We start from the raw sequence: 21098 nt of genomic DNA on the forward strand, positions 1-21098 counted from the left end.
AAGAAGGACACAAACCTATTAACAGCAAATGGGATTAGTGTATTTGGGCAAAAAGGTCAACATGGACACAGTGAGCTGAAGGGTCCATTTCTATGTTGTATGACCCTATAACCTCCCTGCTTTTGTATTCAATTCCCCTCACAATAAACCATAACATCGTTAGCTTTCCTAATTACTTGCTATACCTACATACTAGCCTTTTGCAAACCAAGCACACTGCATCTTGGAGCTCTCTCTCACCATTTAAGTCATGCATTTCTTTATTTTTCCTGCCAAGATGGACAATTTCAAATGTCTCCAAATTATACTCCATTTGCCAGTCCTTAACCCGTTCACTTATCCTATCTACATCCCTTTAGAGTCTCCTCACGTCCTCTTCAACAAATTACTTTCCTATCTATCGTGGTGTCATCAGCAATTTCAGCATCCATACATTCGGTGGCTTTCTCCATGTCGTTTATACAAAGCACAGTACTGACACCCTTGGCTCTTTGTTTGCTACATATGACCACTTATAGAATGCGACCAAAACTTCTCACACCAGCATGCCTCACACACTCATCAAGATAATAAACTGAACATTTCAGAATTTGCTGAAAGTCGCTGTTTTGCTGATGCTGTTCTTTCTGCAGGTACGCAAGAGGCAGCTGGTTTAGGGAGGTTCTTGCTTGAATAAACAATGGGTTAAGTGAAGACAAAAGGGATTGCAGATATTGGACTCTGGAACAAATGACAGAACGCTGGAAGAACTCAGCAGGTCAAGCAGCATGTGTGCAGGGAAAAAAGGTGCAAGTCGACATTTCCCAGAGGGAAGAGGAATGATTGCCAATATATGGCAGTAGAGACATGGAGGACAGAGAGGTTGGGCAAACCTGAAATTGGAAAATTCAGTGTTCATACCAGTGGGCTGCAAGCCACCAAAGCAGATATGCTCCTCCCACACATACACTCACTTGTCCACCTAAATCTCTTCTCCCTTTGTTCACTGTTCTATCCCTTCCCCTAAGTGGTTTAAACTGCCCCTCGGATATGGCTCCACTTATCACCTACCAGCCTCTATTCCAATTGTTCCCCCCCACCCCACTATACATTGGCAACTTTACCTCTTCAGTCCTGATGCAGGTCTTGATATGAAACATTGACTTACACCTTTTGCCTCTGCAGATGCTGCTTGACTCACTAAGTTCTTCCAGCACTCTGTTTTATGTCACGGATGAAGTGACACAGCTTTGGGATAGGAGTAAACTGACAATAGGTTATAGATAAGGTTACCATCCAGGGCTCAGTCCTTGTAAACATCATCTAATGACTGATAAACTGAACGAAGAGCCTAACATTGACTGAAAGACTACCTGGAGAATCTAAAATCTTGGGAGCAGAATTTCCTACATGAATATATGGATATACTAGAGGAGTATAACATGCTGCATGTATGTGATTGGAGGGGAACCTGGTCAAAAATTGGGATACAAGTGGACCTACAAGAGTCTTTTGCAAGAGAATCATTGGTGGGTTCATCACCCACACATCCTTCTGTGAATGCAACACTCGTGGTTGCTTGACCTTAGCTGGTGAGTTTCTGGTACACATTTTGTATGCAAAGTAATACTTTCTGCTAACAAACAGCATTAATGTTGAATTAAAACTTGTGTAAGTGTAATCTGTCCTTAGTCACCCCTACACAAAAGCACCATGGTACGTAGTATAACCAGATTGACAGTGGAGAGAGAAACAAAGTTGACTTTCAAGTTGGATGACTCTATCAGTTCTGATTGACCTGAAATGTCAACTTTCAGGTTGACCACCTAAACATTTCCAATGTTTTCTGCATGTGGGATCTTATGGTGAATTTTGCACTTACCCAGGCCAAAACAAAAAACGCTGCATCTCTGAAACAGAGCAACCAGAGGATCCTCTCAGGGATCATGGAAATGTCTTGTCTTTTCCATAAATTCCACATCAGTGCCCTTTTTACTCCATTTTCTGAGTAGCTAATGAAAAATCAAGCTCAGAAACTGAGCAGGTTTGACTACGCTAACATTCATTTCTGAGTGAAAAGTGCACCCATCGCAAAACAGGCCTAGGTACATCTGTGCAGAATTCACATTACTGTGGCTGGCATTTTCCTGCCATTGATCATTCATGTGAAGGTATGCCCCAAGTGCTGTTGGGTGAGGAGTCCAGGATTAAGATCCGGTAAGAGTGAAGGACTGGTGATATATTTCAATATCAGGATGGTGTGCAACTTGGAGGGGAACCTACGGATGATGGTGTTTCTAATAACAGTATCAGTTGCACAGCACACATTTCCTCCCTTATCAGAATAAAGTGGAGGTTTCAGCTACAACTTACAACTTTCGTTGAACACTCTCAGTACAACTGGGAGCATAATGCACTGCTTTGTTGCATTTGCATCTATTTAAAGGGGCATTCTACTGACATTGAGAGACCTGACTGGGCAGCTTCAGAACTGACTGCAGGCTGCTAAAGTACCTTCCAAAGTTCACCGTCTGCTTAAACAAACAGAGCGTTTTTTCAACATTTAGTTGCTGATGTACTTTCTCAATACATGCATTAACAATCACACCATTCACAGCGTTCCATGACCGGAGGCATCAGTACACAAGGGCAAGAAGGGAACCTTGACACAGGAGACAAAGCAGTAAGCGTCTGTGAAGAGACAACTCCAGCACAGTCCTCTGAGACACCAAATCCTATCTGGACACTTCTGATGAGCAATGTATTCATAAGCCCAGGTTTTCCAAGGCTGTCTTGGCAGAAATTTTGGAAATCCTTTGAGAAGCAGATTGGCTGCACGCCTGTGTCTGGAAATACAAACCTCTGGCTGCAGTGTGCATCATTTTTCAAAAATGCACTGTGGTTATTTGGATAGTTTATTCCAACATCAGCTGTCAAACCATGACTAAGGGCAAGGGCAGCAGACATGTGGGAACACCACCATCACCTGCAGATTCCCCTCCAAGTCCCACATCATCCTGACTTGGAAATGTAAAGCCAGTCTGACATTGGCACTGGGTCTAAATCCCAGAGCTCCCTACCCAACGGCACCATGGGACACTTTCACCAGAAGAACTGGAGAAGCTGAAGGTGGTGGCTTATCACCACTTTCCCAAGCACCATTGGGCAAAAATTGATGGCTTTACCAGTGATACCAACATCCTGAAAAATGAAGAAAACCTTCCAAGGATCACTGCCTATGACTTGTGCACTTTTGAGCACTTTTCTTCCTTCTTGACCCAGGGAAACTGAAGCCAGTTGTTGGAATCTTGACATCAGTCAACTCTGAATGTAGGCCTCATCTGATCTGTCAGGTGCACTGGCATTTTGGCCATATATTTAATTGCTAAAGTATTTGAGAAAAGTACAGATTAAAAAGAAATTCTGCACTACAAAAACAAGGATACATTCTCAATGCTGTTGAAATTGAAAGAGACAGTTAAGCCAACCCAAGGTATTAGCAAAGGATGGTGTGCTTAATCATTGTTAGAATACCATATTACTCATCTCCTTCAGAATTTATTAGATATCGGCACTGCTTCAGTTATCACTGCAGGTCAAGCTTTTCAGCTTTTAAATCAATTGACAATCGTGAATCTAATTTGCACACTAGAAGATGGTGTGAAACATTTCAAAGACCCCACTCCCCATTAAGGCAGAGCAATGGAATACTAAAAAGTGCATCAGTAATAGGTTGGATTTAACATTCAGATTAGATCAACTAGTTTAAAAAAAAGCAGAGTTGAGGTCTTAACAAATGCCATGGATGATACTCCATACAACTACCTCTCAGCATGAAACAGAAATGCATTGGCTCTACTTTGTATTCCCTCATTCATCAAAAATCTCCATTTTATCAATAGTGTTCTGGTTCATTCTTCTTCTGAATGATTCTGCTAAACAGCAACCCTGGATGTGAGAGTGATCACTCAAAAAAAACATTCAAAAAAGTGGAACTATTTCCCTTGAAACACATTGTAATCCAAAGGGGAGGATTGAAATTGTGTTAACGCCATCTTGAGTATGTGTGCTTGTACTTAGCACGATGTAGGTCAAAGATAGGGGCTTGGAAATACTTCAGTGCCTAAAAGGCAATGTTAAAGTGACGCTGCACAGGGAGCCAACACCATTTTTGTTTGAAGCCTTCCGGAAACAATATTCAATCAGGACCAGGCTCAAAAGGATGAGAGGATGGGGACAAACATCAAGCAATACAATTAAAAGGGAGCCATCTGTCAGAAGACTGATGCTTTTTATCTTCCTGGCACACATCAAAAATGTACATCAACTCCTTCACTGACAACAAGGGAGGCATCAATTTCCACTTAAGGTCTGTTTTGCTGTGAATGGCCCACGCTATTTACAGTCCTCTAATATGCAGAAGAATTCTGCATAAGAGACATCAAGCTCTAGGTCTTGTTGTTGGGGACAGTTAACATCAGCACTGACATTTAGAAAGGAAACTCATGTTCACATATTCTTTTATCCATCTATTACGTTTTGATTATCAGACTGAATTCCTTTGCATGATGCTCAAAAACATTGTGCTAAGCAAAATAATTTCCAGCCCATGGGATTTTATACCATGTTGAAACCATGGCATAGAGGAGCCCATTGAAACAACTATCCTTGTGCTGGGAGCTCTCTTCAACAGGCTTCTACTCCAACAATATTTTTCTGCTCTTCTACAAACTTTTACAATTTTTCTTTCCAAATACTCATGCAATTCTGTTTTAAAGCACATTAGGGACTTAATTCCCAACAGCTACTTGTAATGAACATGTCACATTTCTGTAAATATGCTGAGGCAAAAGACGTCCAAAGTAATGTCCCCTTTTTATTGTTTGTCAGCTAAACAATAACAACATGATAAATAAAATTTAGATACGGACATGGATAGGGAAGGTTTAGAGGGGTATGGGCCAAACATGGGCAAATGGGACTAGCTCAGACATGTACTGTGGGTGGCATGGTCAAGTTGGGCCAGAGACTGTACTACTCTGTAACTCTAATAGGTCAGTTTTGGACACATACTCTGAAAATAGCATCAGTAACATGGATCTGCCACAGTTTTAAGAAAACGTATTCAACTTAAAATCACTTTTAATTTAAAACACAGAAACAGACCAATGTTGGCATTAAGCCTTCCCATTAGTAAACAGCCCCCAATCACAGTTATGTGCCCAGTCAATAATTAGGTTGAGGGGTTCAAATGTAACTTTAGACACAAAAGATGAGTGGTGGTAAGGTTGCAAAGAGGCTTCAAGGGGATATGGACAGGCCAAGTGAACGGGCAATAACCCAGTGGGTGGATACAAGGTGGAAAATGTGCGGCTATCCATTTTGGTAGAAGCAACAGAAATGTAGAGTTTGTTTTTTTTTTAAAATGGGAAAAGATTGGGAAATGTACACACACCACTGAAAGCTAACATGCAGGTACAGTGACAATTAGGAAGGCAAATGGTTAGCTGGCTTTTTTTGCTACAGAATCTGGGTACAATTACATAGAACATAACAGCACAGTACAGACCCTTCAGCCCACGAAGTTGTGCCAACATTTTATTCTGCTCTAAGATCTATCTAACCCTTCCCTCCCACATAGCCCTCCATTTTTCCATCATTCATGTGGCCATCTAAGAGTCTCTTAAATGTCCCTAATGCATCTGCCTCCACCGCCTCTGCCGGCAGTGCGTTCCACGCATCCACCATTCTGCAATTTACCTCTGACATCCCCCTTATACCTTCCTCCAATCACCTTAAAATTATGCCCCCTCGTATGAGCTATTTTCACCCTGGGAAAAAGTCTCTGACTATCCACTTGATCTATGCCTCTTATCATCTTGTACACCTCTATCAAGTCAATCTCATCCTTCTTCGCTCCAAAGAGGAAAGCCCTAGCTCGCTCAACCCATCCTCACAAGACATGCTCTCCAATCCAGTATTTTTCATCCTACAGAATGAAAAACAATAAACTGCAGATGCCAAAAATCTGAAATAAAAGCACAAAATGTTGGAAACATTCGGGTCAGACAACATCTGTAGAAAGAGAAACAGTTACCATTTCTTGACCAGGGCCCTTTGTTGGTGTTTCCAGCATTTTCCGGTTTTAGTTACAAATATATGGGGCTTTGGTGAGACCACACTTGGAACACTGTGCATAACTTTGGTCTTCTTACCTAAAAAAGGATATACTCACTATAGAAGGAGTGCAATCAAGATGTACCAAGTTTGTTCCTGGGACAGCAGGTGTGTCACATAAGGAGAGATCAACTAGGCTAAGCCTCTGTTCTTTTGAGTTTAAAAGAATTAGAGGCAACCTACTGAAAATGTACATAATTCCCTGAGGAGACCACAGACGCTGGAAATCTGGAGCACCACACAAAAGGAGCTGGAGGAACTCAGCAGGTCAGGCAGCATCTATGGAATGGAAATGACAGTCGACTTTTCGGGTTGGGATCTGATGAAGGGTCTCGACCTGAAACGCTGACTGTCCAGTTTGCTCCATAGATGTGCCTGACCTTCTGAGTTTTTCCATCTTTTTTGCGTGCAATTCTGAGGGCTCTACAGGGTAGATATGGGAGGATGCTTCCCCTGGCTGAGTCTAGAACTAGAGGTCACAGGCTCAGAATAAGGGCCAGGCCATTAAGGGTTGTGATGAAGAGCGATTTTGTCACTAAAAGTGAGTGAATCTTTGTAATTCTCTATCCTGGAGGACTATAGAAATAGGTCATTGAATTTATTGAAAAATGCAGTTGATAATTCCTCTAATATCCAGGAATCTAAGAGATACATGGATAGGGCTGAAAAATAAAGTTGAGGATCAGCCATGATTTTATTTGATTGTGGAGCAGACTCAAGGGTCTGACAGCCTACTCCTGTTTTCCTCTTGCCTTCAAACTCCTTTTCCTCCATCCATCTCTTCAATTTGATATGTTGACAGATTTTTCTTCAATCAGCAGTTGTGGAAATGAATTCTACAATTCTGTGATTGTCAAAACAACACATTCAATCTTAATGTTCTGCCCCCTCAATCTTGTAGAATATCTGCTCATCTTTCCTGCTCAGTCTATTTATAACTTTACATTTCTAATGCCTGTTTTCTAACAAAAAATATATAATTTTTGAAGACCTTCTTGGTAGTTGTGTTCCTCTATGTCAGGCAGTGACTTACAGAATCTGCAATGCCCCTTTCTCTACAACTTCAATATCCTTCTAATAGTGTGCAATTCAATGTCTGTCACAAAAATCCAATGGTGATCTTGTCAATATTTTACAATTGTTTTTCATTACCTCACAGCTGTTATAACTCTACTATTCTTACCTTTCATTCAAAAATGGTTTTATTTGTTCAAGATGTTGCCTTTACAATCCTGGGAAATTATATTCCCAAATTCCTTTGCGCTTTCGTTAGATAGATATATACATACACATACACACATATACATAAAAAACAATCTTTTTTTAAAAAAGCAAAATACATCAGCCTCCAGACATTGACACTGAATTTTCTCTACTAGACTCTAGCCCATTCCAGTATCTTACTAATATTTCTTTCCAGTTTCCTTCAGAATTAATTCTACCACTAAAATGTATGGTCAACTTATTGAATTAGCACTTTAGGATGATTGGCATATTTGGGTTGGAACTATCAGCAGCTTGATTAATTATGTAGTTAGTTGATATTATTCACAACTTTTTCTTCAGAAAACCAAGATGGTGGTAGTACGTGAACTGGATGTACAAGTGTGGGGTAAGTTGGCACTGGAAACTGGTGATGAATGGGCACTTTGATTTTGGGTCCAGACCCTGCATCAGGGCTGAAAGGAATTGGCAATGTGTGCTGCTGCAGAATTTTGACCCAAAATGTTGACAATTCCACCCCCCCCCCCCACAATCGCAAAACCTTGACAATTTTTCCCTTCCTGCCTCAGGTCAGGTGTATAGTCAGGAAAATTATAAGGGAAACATTGATGTCATATGGAGCAGTCTATTTCCCTTTGAAATATGGGATGTCCCTTAGAATGAGATTGTTGGCAATTAGCTCGTATCCAAAAATCGGGCTAGAATGAATTTTCATCTGTAGAAAAGGGGAAAATAATCTCATAACAAGCTTGATCTGAGATCAATTTTCAGCCTGTGAATCTGTAACCTACTGTGAGCGAAAGTGGAAAATATGGGACAATTATAAAGGTGAGGAAAGCCATTATGGTTGCAGAGGTATATTTACAGCTTTAAATTGGAGAGTTTCTCACCATTACCTGTTGGGACTCACCTTGCCCCTCCACCTCCCAGCACCAGTGCAATGGAATTCCCTGTCAAGATCCTAGCCAAACGGGAGAAGTCTGAGTGACGGTCAGGTGTCTTCTGACAGATCCTTTCGTACATCTCGAGCTGAAAGATACAGGATCAAAAATCACAAGGATTAGATGAAATGAGCAAGTGTTCTCAGTGCTTGCAGCATGGATAATTTCAAAACTATAAATAAAAGTGTAAGAATACACAAAGAAACTCCATATCAATAATTTACTTCCCTGGTTTTGTAAATCGTATTATGAAACTACTCTATTTACTTTCATTTGAGTTAAGACCCTAGCTTCCATTGCAATTATATCCCAGGAGATAGGAAGGAGTGTCCTTGTAACATTCTGAAATGGGCATTGTTTTGCAGGGAACCCTCGTGTACAATCCAGATTCATCATTGAGACTATGCTCAATTAATGTAGTTTTTTTTTCAAATTTCCTTCATCTGCATCATCTGCCCTTGACAGTCAACTTAAACATTAATTGTCCAGCACTAACCAGTGTTCCAAGGATTAGTAGTGCTGAAATCAATCATTTTCATTTTGCCACAGCTGATGCTTTTTCAGTGTAGGAATGCAAAAGTAACTTAAAATTGAAACCACTCGAATATTTAATTTACTCGGCACAGCCTAATTGCCCCCAGCAAATAGTTTTCAAGGTTATAGGATGGAATTCACTTGTTTACTCACTACCCACAGTGCTGAGGTCATTGCTTTCTCTGTTACTGGACATTAATTCTAATACAGTAATTGGGACACGAGCTATTTACAGCAAGCAAGTTTAATCAATTATTTCTGCTTAGATCACTGTTGTTGGAAAGAATTTAATTTAATTTTCATGGGAATTAGACATAATGTCAAATGAAAATGTCATGCCAATATTGCCTTCTTGGTTACCAGTTGGAAAATTTCAAACATAATTTTATAGAGATTACAATTGTTAAATCAGGCCAGAGAATATAGCAGATGCTTCCCTCACAGCACCCACTGACCAGCAACATTCAGTACGAAAATTGTTACAATATCTTTGGCAACCCTCTTACTGGAGCTTTACATTTATTTTAGCACACAGTCGAATTAGTACAATAAACATCATCTTAATCTCTACCACTGGGGCTAAACTTCCAGGTGCCATGGTTCAGAAGAGCTGGAATTCCAACTCTTTCATCTTAAAACACTCCGTTAGAAACTTGGGTCGTTATCCAAACTTTTGGTCAATTGCCTTAATCTAAAGAGAGATTAGAGGGTAATTGTTCTTTATAGCACTCCTATTTAAAAACCTTTGAATTTATGTTGTGCTATCAAGATGTTTAAGTTCTGTACAATTAACATAGCACATCCCATGCCCAATGCAATAAGCCTCAAGCTAGTCATTGTTTATGAGCTCTCTACAGTTAACTCAGTACATTCCATGATTACCTCACAGAATGCAAAATTCACCCTGTCGACTTGAAGTGAATTCTGTATAAAACACATCGTCTCACATGGTTGATATCAGCCTTCTCACTTACTGCATCATACAATAAATGTTTAGACTGCAACTGGAGGACCAGACACGTGTGCACCTGTAATTTTGCACATTCTCTGTATTAACTCACTGCAAAAGAAAGGTGTGGGGAGACCATTTATTGAATATACAATTTGCTTAAGCAAAGAATGCAAGTTTTACACTCTCAGCTTAAACTTTATTTGATATATAAATTGCGTTAACACCTTCAATGAAAAGCTTTTATTTCCTTATTCAAAGTTAAATGAATACAGACTGGATAAAAATACATTGAACACACTGGTAATTCAAATGCTCTAGCTTTTATAATGGTTTTGGGCACTGTATTAGCTACAGGGTGAATTTCTGACTGATCTGGATTTGAACCCTTTTCCTTCTCAAACGCAGCTGCTTACAGATGCTCCCCATAATTTGCAATGTCTAGGAACCGAGCAGGGTGTCTGATCTCAATCATGGATTGATTTATTTTTATTTTAGGATAAAACACAAAAAAATTGAATAAATTTTAAAACGAGTTTACCATTTTTACAACAAAAAGAGCATACTTTTAACACTTTTTTAATCAGGATGTCAAATCAGTTGGATCTACCCCCGAAGTGCAAGTGATGAAATGTATTGAATCAAGAGAATGAACTATTATAGGGTCTGGATGGGAAACTAGACTTGACCAACAGGATCACTCATGATAGCAAATGAAACCTCATTATAGGAAGGATGTGGAAGCATTGGAAAGGGTGCAGAGGAGATTTACCAGGATGCTGCCTGGTTTAGAGAGTATGCATTATGAGAGACTAAGGGAGCTAGGGCTTTACTCTTTGGCGAGAAGGAGGATGAGAGGAGACATGATAGAGGTGTACAAAATATTAAGAGGAATAGATAGAGTGGACACCCAGCGCCTCTTTCCCAGGGCACCGATGCTCAATACAAGAGGGCATGGCTTTAAAGTAATGGGTGGGAAGTTCAAGGGAGATATCAGAGGAAAGTTTTTTACCCAGTGAGTGATTGGGGCATGGAATGCGCTGCCTGGGGTGTTGGTGGAGGCAGGTACATTGGTCAAATTCAAGAGATTAATAGATAAGCATATGGAGGAACTTAAAATAGAGGGATATGTGGGAGGAAGGGGTTAGATAGTCTTAGGTGAGGTTTAAAGGTTGGCACAACATTGTGGGCCAAAGGGCCTGTATTGTGCTGTACTGTCCTATGTTCTAAACCAAGTGAGAGGTTGTGTGTTATCATGAACAAAGTGTGGTCTGATACTCAGTACAAATGTTGGATTTGGACAGAGCTCCAAACGTGTACTGTAACTACCCGAAATATACGAGTTCCATAAAAGCCTCTTTAATATTTCAGATTTTATAAAACCAATGCTTCCCTACCAGTTTAGGCAGCCTCTTGCGAGAGAAGATTCGGCGCGGACAGCAGAGGTGAAGGTGACCCGAGCACCAACTCCTCATGTTAAGCCATTCAACGGTGCGTGATGGCGTCGGCCCATCCTCTTTATGGAGAAGGATAAGTTGCTTGAGGGCTCGCACAGCTGTATTCTCCAACATGCGCTCCAGCTGGAAACAAAGTGATTTGCAAATCACAGAAGTGAAGGATTGTGTCTCTTAGAGATTTTTTTTTAAAAAGATTAATTCTCTGAAGCATCACTGACTTGCTACCCTGTGGGACTGAAGCCCAAAGTGTAACTGCTCTCTCGCACTTGCGGCCACAGGCCACCACAGTCAGTAGCCCACAATAGATCGTCATGACCTATTGAATGGTAAATTGGTTTATTATTGTCACATGTACCGAGGTAGTGAAAACCTTTGTTTTGCATGCCATCCGTACAGATCATTTCATTGCGTCAGTGCATTGAGGTAGTACAAGGGAAGTAGAAACCAGGGGTAGAATGGCGTACTCCTGTATTTTTTACGTGCAAACCGCTCCATGGCTAATCACAGAACCTCGTGACAGGTGCAGTAATTCCTCTGTATATTACTTATCACCATTCAATCCAGCTGAGAAACAAAGTGGAAAAGACAAAATCGGCAGGCAGTAAAGGAAGTGTAACCGTTGTAAACAAAACCTCCCCAGTTAGAGCAGTGATGTGACAGAACATTTTATTGAAGACCAACTTAAAACAGTCATTCTCCCTCATCTTATCAGGTAGTCTTTCTTTCTGCCCAAGGGCACACAAAAATCAATTGACATCCAGATCTAAACAACAAAAAAAGTGGGCAGGTACATGACTGGATGTGCTTTAAAAGGAATTTCAATATTTGACCCACCTCTCCGACAGTTGGCTCCTGTTCTCCCAGTCCAACAATGAGGATGCAGTCAGCCTGTCTGATACAGCGCTGGGTCCAGGGAGTCATGCTGCTGTCAGACTGGTACAACACAATTCGATGGATATCTTCCTGTTGTGCTAGCCAGCTTGACAGTCGGTACTCATGGATACTACAAAGACACAAACAGGTATAATAAAGCTCAGAAACAAAGCAGTTAAAACTCTCAGCACCTCAGTCTTTCAGAAGAGAAAACAAACAGCTTGCAAGAAACCATCTTCAGAAGAAAAGAAACCAAAACATAAATGGAAAAATGCAAGGGAATGGAAAGCCAGATACTCCGAGCAGTGGAAGGAGAGAGAAGCAATGCAATATTTACACTGTGACCAAAAGAAAAACAAAATACATTTAAGTGAAGACAAGAGACTGCAAATGCTGGAATAACAAACAGAACACTGGAAGAACTCAGTGGGTTAAGCAGCATTTGTGGAGGCAAAAGGTGTCAGTTGACGTTTCGGGTTGAGACCCTGTATCAGGACTGAGGGAACAGGAATGTTTTGAAATGGGGGATGGGGGTGGGAGGGAGGGAAGGAAGGATAGAGGCTGATAGGTTATAGCCTCTTGTCTCCACCACCACTGCGCGCGCCCCCCCCTCCCCCCCACACCTGGACCTGGCTCCATCTTTCCATCTTCCCATCATCCCCTCACTACCTGGTTCTACCCATCACCTACCAGCCTCAATCCCACCCTCCCTCCTACTCTATATGGTGGCAATCTTTCCTCTTCCCTCTCAGTCCTGATGCAGGGTCTTGACCAGAAACATTGACATATAATTTTTGCCTCCACAGTCACTGCTTGATCCACTGAGTTCAACCAGCCTGGCTTCTTGTTACAATCAAGTAATATAGAAATCTTCAAGACGACTTGAGACCCATGATTCTCAAAGTTCCCTATTTTCTGAGGCATAGAATGTAGGAGAGTGCGGTAAGGTTTCCATTCATTTTATTTGTTTTATGCTGATCTCTAAGGGGACCTACTCGCTCCCTGGCCACCCTTTTACTCTTTATATAGCTATAAAATCTCTGGGGATTTTCCTTAACCTTGGCTGCCAGATCCATCTCATACTCTCTCTTTGCCCTCCTGATTTCCCTCGAAGGAGTATTCTTAACCTTTTTATAGTCATCAAGGGATTCACTTGTCCCCGACCTCCTAAACTCAATGCACACTTCCTTCTTTTACTTGACCAGAGCCTCAATATCCCTCATCAGCCAAGGTTCTCTGAACTTGCCAGGTTTACCCTTCACCCTAACAGGAACTTGCTGCTCCTGGACTCTTGATATCACACTCTTAAAAGCCTCCCACTTGCCATTCATTCCTTTCCCTTCAAACAAACTCACCCAATTAACCTCTACTAGATCCTTCCAAGTTCCCCCAAAATTAACCTGCTCCAGTTAGACCCGAACCTCTGGACCTGTCCTGTCCTTTTCCATCACCATCTTAAAACTAATAGAATTATGGCCACTAGAGCCAAAGTGCTCCCTGACTGCCACTTTCGTTACTTGCCCTGCCTTATAACTTAAGAGGAGGTCCAGTATTGCACCCTCCTGAGTAGGATCCTCTATATATTGACTCAGGAAAGTTTCCGGGACACATTTTGCAAATTCCACCCCATCCAGGCCCTTAACAGTCTGGGCAGTCCAGTCAATGTCAGGGAAATTAGAATCTCCCACTAATCCAACCCTATTATTCTTACAAGTATGAGCAATTTTTTCTACACGTGCTCAAGTTCCCGCTGATTACTGGGGAGTCTATAATACAGCCCCACTAGAGTGACGCTCCCCTTCTTGTTTCTAAGTTCTGCCCATATGGCCTTGCTGGATGATCCCTCAAGTACTGCTGTTATGTTCTCCCTTATCAGAAGGGCAACACCCCCTCCTCACTTACCTAAACATTTTCTAGACATCAAGACATTTTTCCAAGGAACCTGAAACTAAAAGGTCATGACAGGCTTAAGCCCTGGCAGGAATGTGTTGCACGGTTCAATTTCACACCAAGAAATGTCGAGCAGAGAAGCAAAAAAAAAAGAAATTCACACTGAGAACAGATAATTCATGATTATAAAGAGAGGACTGGAGGGAATGGTAAAGTTTGGCAAAAGACAAGGTTAGGTCGCGTGACAGGAAGACACAAGTAGTTGACTTGAAAAGCTGCAAGAGCTCCTGCAGTACATTTATTCACTCCTCCTCCACCTTCCTCCAGCCCAAACCCACCACCATTAGATGGAACCACAAGAGGACTGTTAACATGTTAAAACATCCCAAAGGTGCTTCTCAGACACGCTGCTCACTAATTTTCTTTCTGCCTGCAGTATCCGCTCATTTCCCTGATTAAAACATTTCCTGATCTGTCACGTTTCGATTCTGAAACTGAATCTCAACTAAATTATCAATGTGACTCTTCAGCATTGTTGATAGATTATTTTCTGGTTCTGTTTCAGATTTAAAATATGCAGATTTTGTTACTTTCAGAGACACAGGAATGGTATTCCTAAAACCATACTGGATAACGATAACCTACTTACAACAGTGGCAGGAAGGTTGGTAATCAGAAGACAAAAATAATAAGCAAAATATCCGGGGGGAACAGAAGCACATCGCATTAGTGCAAGAAACTGTTAGCATCTGAAGTACTATCTGAAAAGCAGTGGAAGGAGATTCAATAGCCTGGATTTTTCCTTAAGTACGAGTAGGCTTGGGACTCCTGTGCAAGCGTACAGGATTGTGCAACTCCAGAAGATCTGGAGAAGTCTTCACCAGTCTCCTCCTGACAGTGTTCTGACATTGAACTCCTTGTGGAGTCCAAAGGGAAGTGTTAATTTCCTGAAATATCTCAGCACTTGTACTGTGGAAGCTGTCCTCTAACCTCTTCCCAATTAGACCTGGCGCAGTTTCAGCAATTCCATTCACTGCCACAAGAGGAAAGGCTGCTTGCTTTTTGAGTATGTTTAAATATATATAATTGTCATAAAGTCATGAAGATACAGCACAGAAAAAGGCCCTTCAGCCCACTGAACCCATACTGACCATCAAGGATCCATTTTTGCACTGATCTTACCTTAACCCATTTTGTTCTCCCCACATTCCCATCAACTCACCCACATACTAGGGGGAATTTACAGTGACCAACCAGCATGTTTTTGCGATGTGGAAGGAAACCGGTGCAACTGGTAGAAATCCACAAGGGTACAGGGAGAATGTTTAAACACCACGCAGTCAATACTGGAGATCAGGATTTAACCTGGGTCAGAGGAGTTGTGAGACAGCTACTAGCTGCACCACTGTGCCAATTAAGCATTTTCTTTTTTGCAAAGGTTTTACTTATTAATTTAAATGATGCAATTGATTTTAAATATAGTTTTTGAATGTGAACAGCAGATAAATGTTTGATAGCTGTCTCAACTCAAGGATGGTGACTGAGCCAGCTGTCACAGTATTTCCGTGTGGCATTTGGTTAAACTCTGCCACGTATAGCCAGTAGACCCTGTACTCTGCCAGGTCTCCCTGACCAGGTTGGAGCAGGTTTTGTTGAGGAATTTGCCACTAAACAATCCGTCCAAGGTAAGGGCAGGCCTGACTTGCAGGGATATGGTGAGCAATGGCAGCCGGGGCTGTTGCCACAAGATTCTGAGCAAGCTGCAACTTTTCAAAAGGAAATCTGATGTGAACTTCAAAAGGTGAAGCTTGCAGAAATGGCAGGGCAGCAGGATTAGTTTTAAAGAGATCACAAGAACTCCCTTCTCCACAGTACTCTAAAGCCAATGCTATTCAATAACAACTTCTCTTGCAGAACACCTTTGTTCAGTACTTAGGGGTGACCCTGAGATTCCAGTTGCCTGTCATTTTAATTCTCCCTCCCACTTCCAGTTTGACCTATGGCCTCCTGCACTGTCCCAACAAGACCCAATGCAAGGTTGAGGAACAGTACCTTATCTTCCATCTGGGCACATTACAGCCTTCCAGACTCTGTATGGATTCAACAATTTCGGATAACTCACTAGTTCTGCTGTGCTTTATTCTTCTGTAAAATTAACTCAATTTTCCTCTCTCCGCAGACGCTGCCTGATCCACTGGGCATTTCCAGCATTCTCCTTTTAGTTTCAGATTTCAGCAACAGTTCTGACTGGCATTTCACAGCTTTAACGTGTCCCTTTGTTGGTTTTCTCTCCCCCTCTAACTGCCCTTTGCTTGGTCAAATACCTGGTCTTAATGAAATCAGTCAAACCACCAAGAAACCCAGAGCTTCCAATAAAACCAAATGATCCCACAATGGAACGTTCCTTAATTTGTTTTCCCCTCCAGTCCAGCATTCAGCTTCCATATGACCACTTTGCACTAATATGTTGTTCTAATTGTGTTCTTCCTGGTAAAAAAAAATTGTGTATAATTTGTGGTTAATTTATGTTTTTTCTGTGAATGCTGCTTATATGGTGCTATGTGCCTGTGATGCTGCTGCAAGTAAGTTTTTCATTGTACCTGTGCACACATGTACCTGTGCATATGACAATAAACCTAGCTTTGATATGGTTGCAGTATCTTAAATGCTTTAATACCTTTAGCCTGTAAGTTAACTGATATCTCCTCATGTAAACAATATCCCATGCAATTGCATCAGAGTCCAAACATTGTGTTTAAAGACTATGCCCCCCTCCCAAGATAATCTCTCAGAAAATCAGAGTAACCAAACCACAGACAAAATGCAACTCAATAGAACAAGCTCACACCAAAGATGTGCTGGACAAGCAGTTAGGAAGTGACTTTACCTGTCGAAAGCAGTTGATCCAAGGCGCTGTTTGATGACATCGCTATTCAGCAGCAAGGCAGGACCTAAAAAGAAAGTTTACATTATGGTTCATATAACACATCATAATGATGCATATAATGCACTGACATCTTCATTTTGGTGATGTCTTCAGGATCTTAGGAGGCAGGTGCACTGGTTTTAATTTTCCAAAGTTCCAAGGGTAAGGAAGGGTCCCATTAAATTGGAAAACACAAATATAATTCCTTTATTCATAAAGGGAGACAGAAAGCAGGACACTACAGACCAATAAAGCTAGACATCTGTCACAGAAAATGTTAGAAACTATTTTAGTTATATCAAACCATTTAGAAAATTCAAGGTAAATAGGCAACTTTGATGGGATTATACTATATTTGATGACAGCATAACCCCAAAGTGATCACCCCTTCCTTATTTCTAAGTTCTACTCATATAGTTTCACTGGCCAATCGCTCCAGGATATCCTCCCACAGTACTGCTGTACTGTTCTCCCTGATCAGCAGTGCAACATCCTTTTGTTTCTGAGACACTGCAGGTGCTGGAATCTAGATGAAAAGCACGATGATGCTGGAGGAACTCAGCAGGCCAGGCAGCATCCGTGGAGAAAAGCAGGTGGTCAACGTTTCGGGTCAGGACCCTTCTTCAGGATGGGAAGGATCCTGACCTGAAACGTTGACCACATGCTTTTCTCCACGGATGCTGCCTGGCCTGCTGAGTTCCTCCAGCATCATAGTGGTTTTCACCCTTTTGTATCTCCTCGTCATACATGAAGCTTCTATACCCAATCCATCGTGGGGCCATCATACGTCAGTACTGCAGTGTGCCTCCTTATCTGTGGAAACACCATCATCCCAAAATCGGTCAGAGAATCACAAGAGCCATAGAGCAAGAAAACCAGCCCATTGACCCATTGAGTCCACGCTAACCATTTACACTAATCCTACACCAACCCCATTTTATTCTCCTCCATTTCCCATCAACTCCACCCACCACCTCCCCCCCCCACCAGATTCTACCACTCAGCTACATTCTAGGGACAATTTAAAGGTGCACTTATTCTACCAAAAGCAGGCCTTTGGGACGTGCAAGGAAACTGGAGCTGCCAGAGGAATCCCACACAAACTCCAAACAGATAGTGGCAGCACAGCTAGCAGAGTCATTGCCTCATGCCCCCCAGACACCCAGGTTCAATCCTGACTTCTGGTGCTATCAGTGTGGATTTGCACATTCTCCCTGTGACTGTGTGGGTTTCCTCTGGGTGCTACAGTTTTCTTCTCCCACATCCAAGTTATGTGCAGGTTGGTAGGTCAAGTACCCACTGTAAATTGTCCCCAGTGTGTAGGTGAGTGGTAGAAACTGGGGTGGGAGAATCAATAGGAATTTGGGGAGAATAAAATGTGATTAGTGAAGGATTAGTATAATTGGGTGCTCAGTGGTCAGCATGGCCACAGTGGTCTGAAGGGCCCGTTTCTGTTTTGTATGACAGTATGTAAGACAGCACTGGACATCAGGATTGAATCCAGGTTACATCAAGCTGTGAGGCAGAAGCACTGCTGCTACCTGCATCACTGGGTCAGTCCGGTCTCAAGATGAAACCTGCAGCAATCATCTGCTGGACTGGGAGGTGAGACCAGGGTTGGTAAAAGTAATGACTGGATTGATTCATTTTTCTACAGGGGAAGGAGGGAAAACAGGAGAACAGTCAAAATGCACCACAGAGATTGAAAGATATTAAGGGAAACGAGGGATACAGAGTTAGTAAAGTGACATTAAGGCAAAACAAAAACAACCACTACCTTACTAAAAACCAGAGCAGGCATGAGGGGCTAAATGGCCTTTCCTGCTTCTATTTCTTATGTCCTTATGTATTAATTACAGAGTTAACTACTGCCCATGTGGTTTGGGTAGCCTAGTAGCTAAAGCTTCACGTTCCACAGTTCAGGGCCGGCACTGAACCGGTGTAATGAACACCTCACTGCAGCACAACTCATCACCATCCCTCCCAGCAAAAAGAAAAGAGTATCACATTACACCGTTCCCAGCTCCTCAAAAATCACTTACGAGCTTGAAAGTCTTTGATGAATGATAAGAATTAGACTATTACAAATTAATAGTAAACCTACATGAATCGGTGCTTAGATGTCAGCTGGAATTTTGTTCTCAATTATGGGCAATGTACTTGAGGAGCAACATCAAAGGGGAGCATACAAAGGAGGTTAGCCAATGGTACTAGGGATTGTATTCCAAATCAATGAAAACTGAGGGGATCAATAGAGGTGCTAAAAATGATGTGAGGCTTCAGTATATTACACGGTGAGACACAGTTTCCTCTGTCTAAAGGATCAGTAAACAGGGATTTAAGATAATTGAAAGAAAACAGCGAGGGGGGAGTAGTAAAGAGAATTTGCTTTATCGTGATCCTATAATCAGAATTCACTGCCTGAAACATAATTGAAGTAGATTCACAGAGGAAATGGATATAAATACTTACAAAGAAGAAATTATTTGATGAGTAGGAAAGTAAAACTAACAATATTGTTTATATCAAAGAGCAAATTTTTTTTGGTCAAATGGATTCACTGCCATGAAGGTTCTACAAATGAGGATCTGTAATCATTTAAAAGGAGGAAATGAGTTTTTTTTTTATTTTGGGACTATACTTACACAGTCAAATGGCCAACAGGTAAATACTTCAGTGATTCACTTCTAGATGCAACAGCTCATGAACTACTGAAATTTTGCTCAGGGGACCTCAAGGTCAAACAGATAAAAGACACATTTAGGATTGATGTCAGGAAGTGCTCAATATGTGGCAGTGAAAGCATACATTTAATCCCCTAAAAACAGTTGGATACTGATAAAGGGGGATTATAAAATCTGGATGGACAGATGATCTAAGAAGAAACATACGGTATTCTTCATTTAGCATGTTAAATACAACACTGATCAAAATCACAATATGCATCTGCATAATGCGGATACATCCTGTTTGCAAAACACAGAGTCTAATGATATCATTTGGATAGTATTATGTTACAGAAAAACTGCAACTGCACCATTTTGTAATGAAAGGTAATCTTATTACGAAAAAGCACATAATAGAACAAATTATGAATAATGCAGAAGCCACTAAGTGGTAGAAAGCACAATATAACAGAGCAGCACAGTCACTAACATCAAGGAAAGCATTTGAGTTGCACCCATTTCATCAATGGAGTTAGGAACCCCTCATATGCCAAATGGTCAATATCACCCTAGTTAGAAGAAGGTATCTCCCTGGAGGGATCATCTTGCACAGTAAGGAGATTGGATCATAAACTGGGGGAAAAAAGTGTCTTCTGTTTGCACTTTGGGGTTATCACTAATGTTCAGCAAGACAGCAAGAGCTCATTCTACTTTAAAGTTCACAACAATGATAAAGGAAGCCTTTATCCTGGGGGGAGAAATGCTGTCTAGCCTTAGGACATTACATCTATAGCTGGGAGAAGGATAAACATTGAATTCCTACTGATCTGCATAAATCTACGACAGCAGAACAGTGCTGTACTGCTACAAGGCAACATTCCCACTGGAACAATACACCCACTCTTATTCCAGTGGTAAACTCATTGAACCATCAAAACACGGGTTTAGAATTCTGCTAGTGATCAGGAGACACAAAGACCAAAGGGGGATGCCACCCCCTCCCTTGATCTAAGCCATGCTCAAAAGAGTTGGTGGCATCTCCACACAAAGTATGGGGTTAACTGTGATGGGAGCTGCTCACAGAATTTGATCATCTCTGTGGTCAAGGGAAATGGTGGTGCAGGGAGGAATGACAAGAAAGGGACACTTGGAACCGCTAATTCACAATGGTAGGGCTGCAAACCCAGGTAGGACTAATAGTCGAACTATACGAGCTTACCAATTATGAGTTTGGGGGGGGGGGGGGGTGCACTCAGCCCTGCTCCATTTGATGAAATTGTGGCTGATTTGATTGTAACTTTAACTCTGCATTCCTGTCAACCTTGCAGTCACCTTTCACCGCCTCACTAATCTGCTTCCACTGACCTTGCTTAAAGGGTGGAAGCAGAGTTCCAAACAATCGTAATTCTTAAAAAATTTCACCTCATCTCTTAACATCCTGTATTTTCAAACAATGTCTCCAGTTCCAGATTCCCTCACAAG

General features: G+C 41.5%; 1 protein-coding gene across 1 annotated transcript in view; it reads right to left on the minus strand.

Moving 5' to 3' along the window:
* pnpla7b (patatin-like phospholipase domain containing 7b) overlaps positions 1–21098 on the minus strand; it is a 251703-nt gene that overhangs the window by 87339 nt on the left and 143266 nt on the right. Inside the window, exons 23-26 of the mRNA XM_052037480.1 lie at positions 16912–16975; positions 12096–12264; positions 11202–11384; positions 8291–8409 (exon numbers count right to left, since the gene is read on the minus strand). Of these exons, the coding sequence (XP_051893440.1) occupies positions 8291–8409; positions 11202–11384; positions 12096–12264; positions 16912–16975 (535 nt within the window). The remainder of the gene's footprint in view (positions 1–8290; positions 8410–11201; positions 11385–12095; positions 12265–16911; positions 16976–21098) is intronic.

Source organism: Pristis pectinata, chromosome 23 (assembly GCF_009764475.1).
Source record: "Pristis pectinata isolate sPriPec2 chromosome 23, sPriPec2.1.pri, whole genome shotgun sequence".
Lineage (NCBI taxonomy): Eukaryota > Metazoa > Chordata > Chondrichthyes > Rhinopristiformes > Pristidae > Pristis > Pristis pectinata.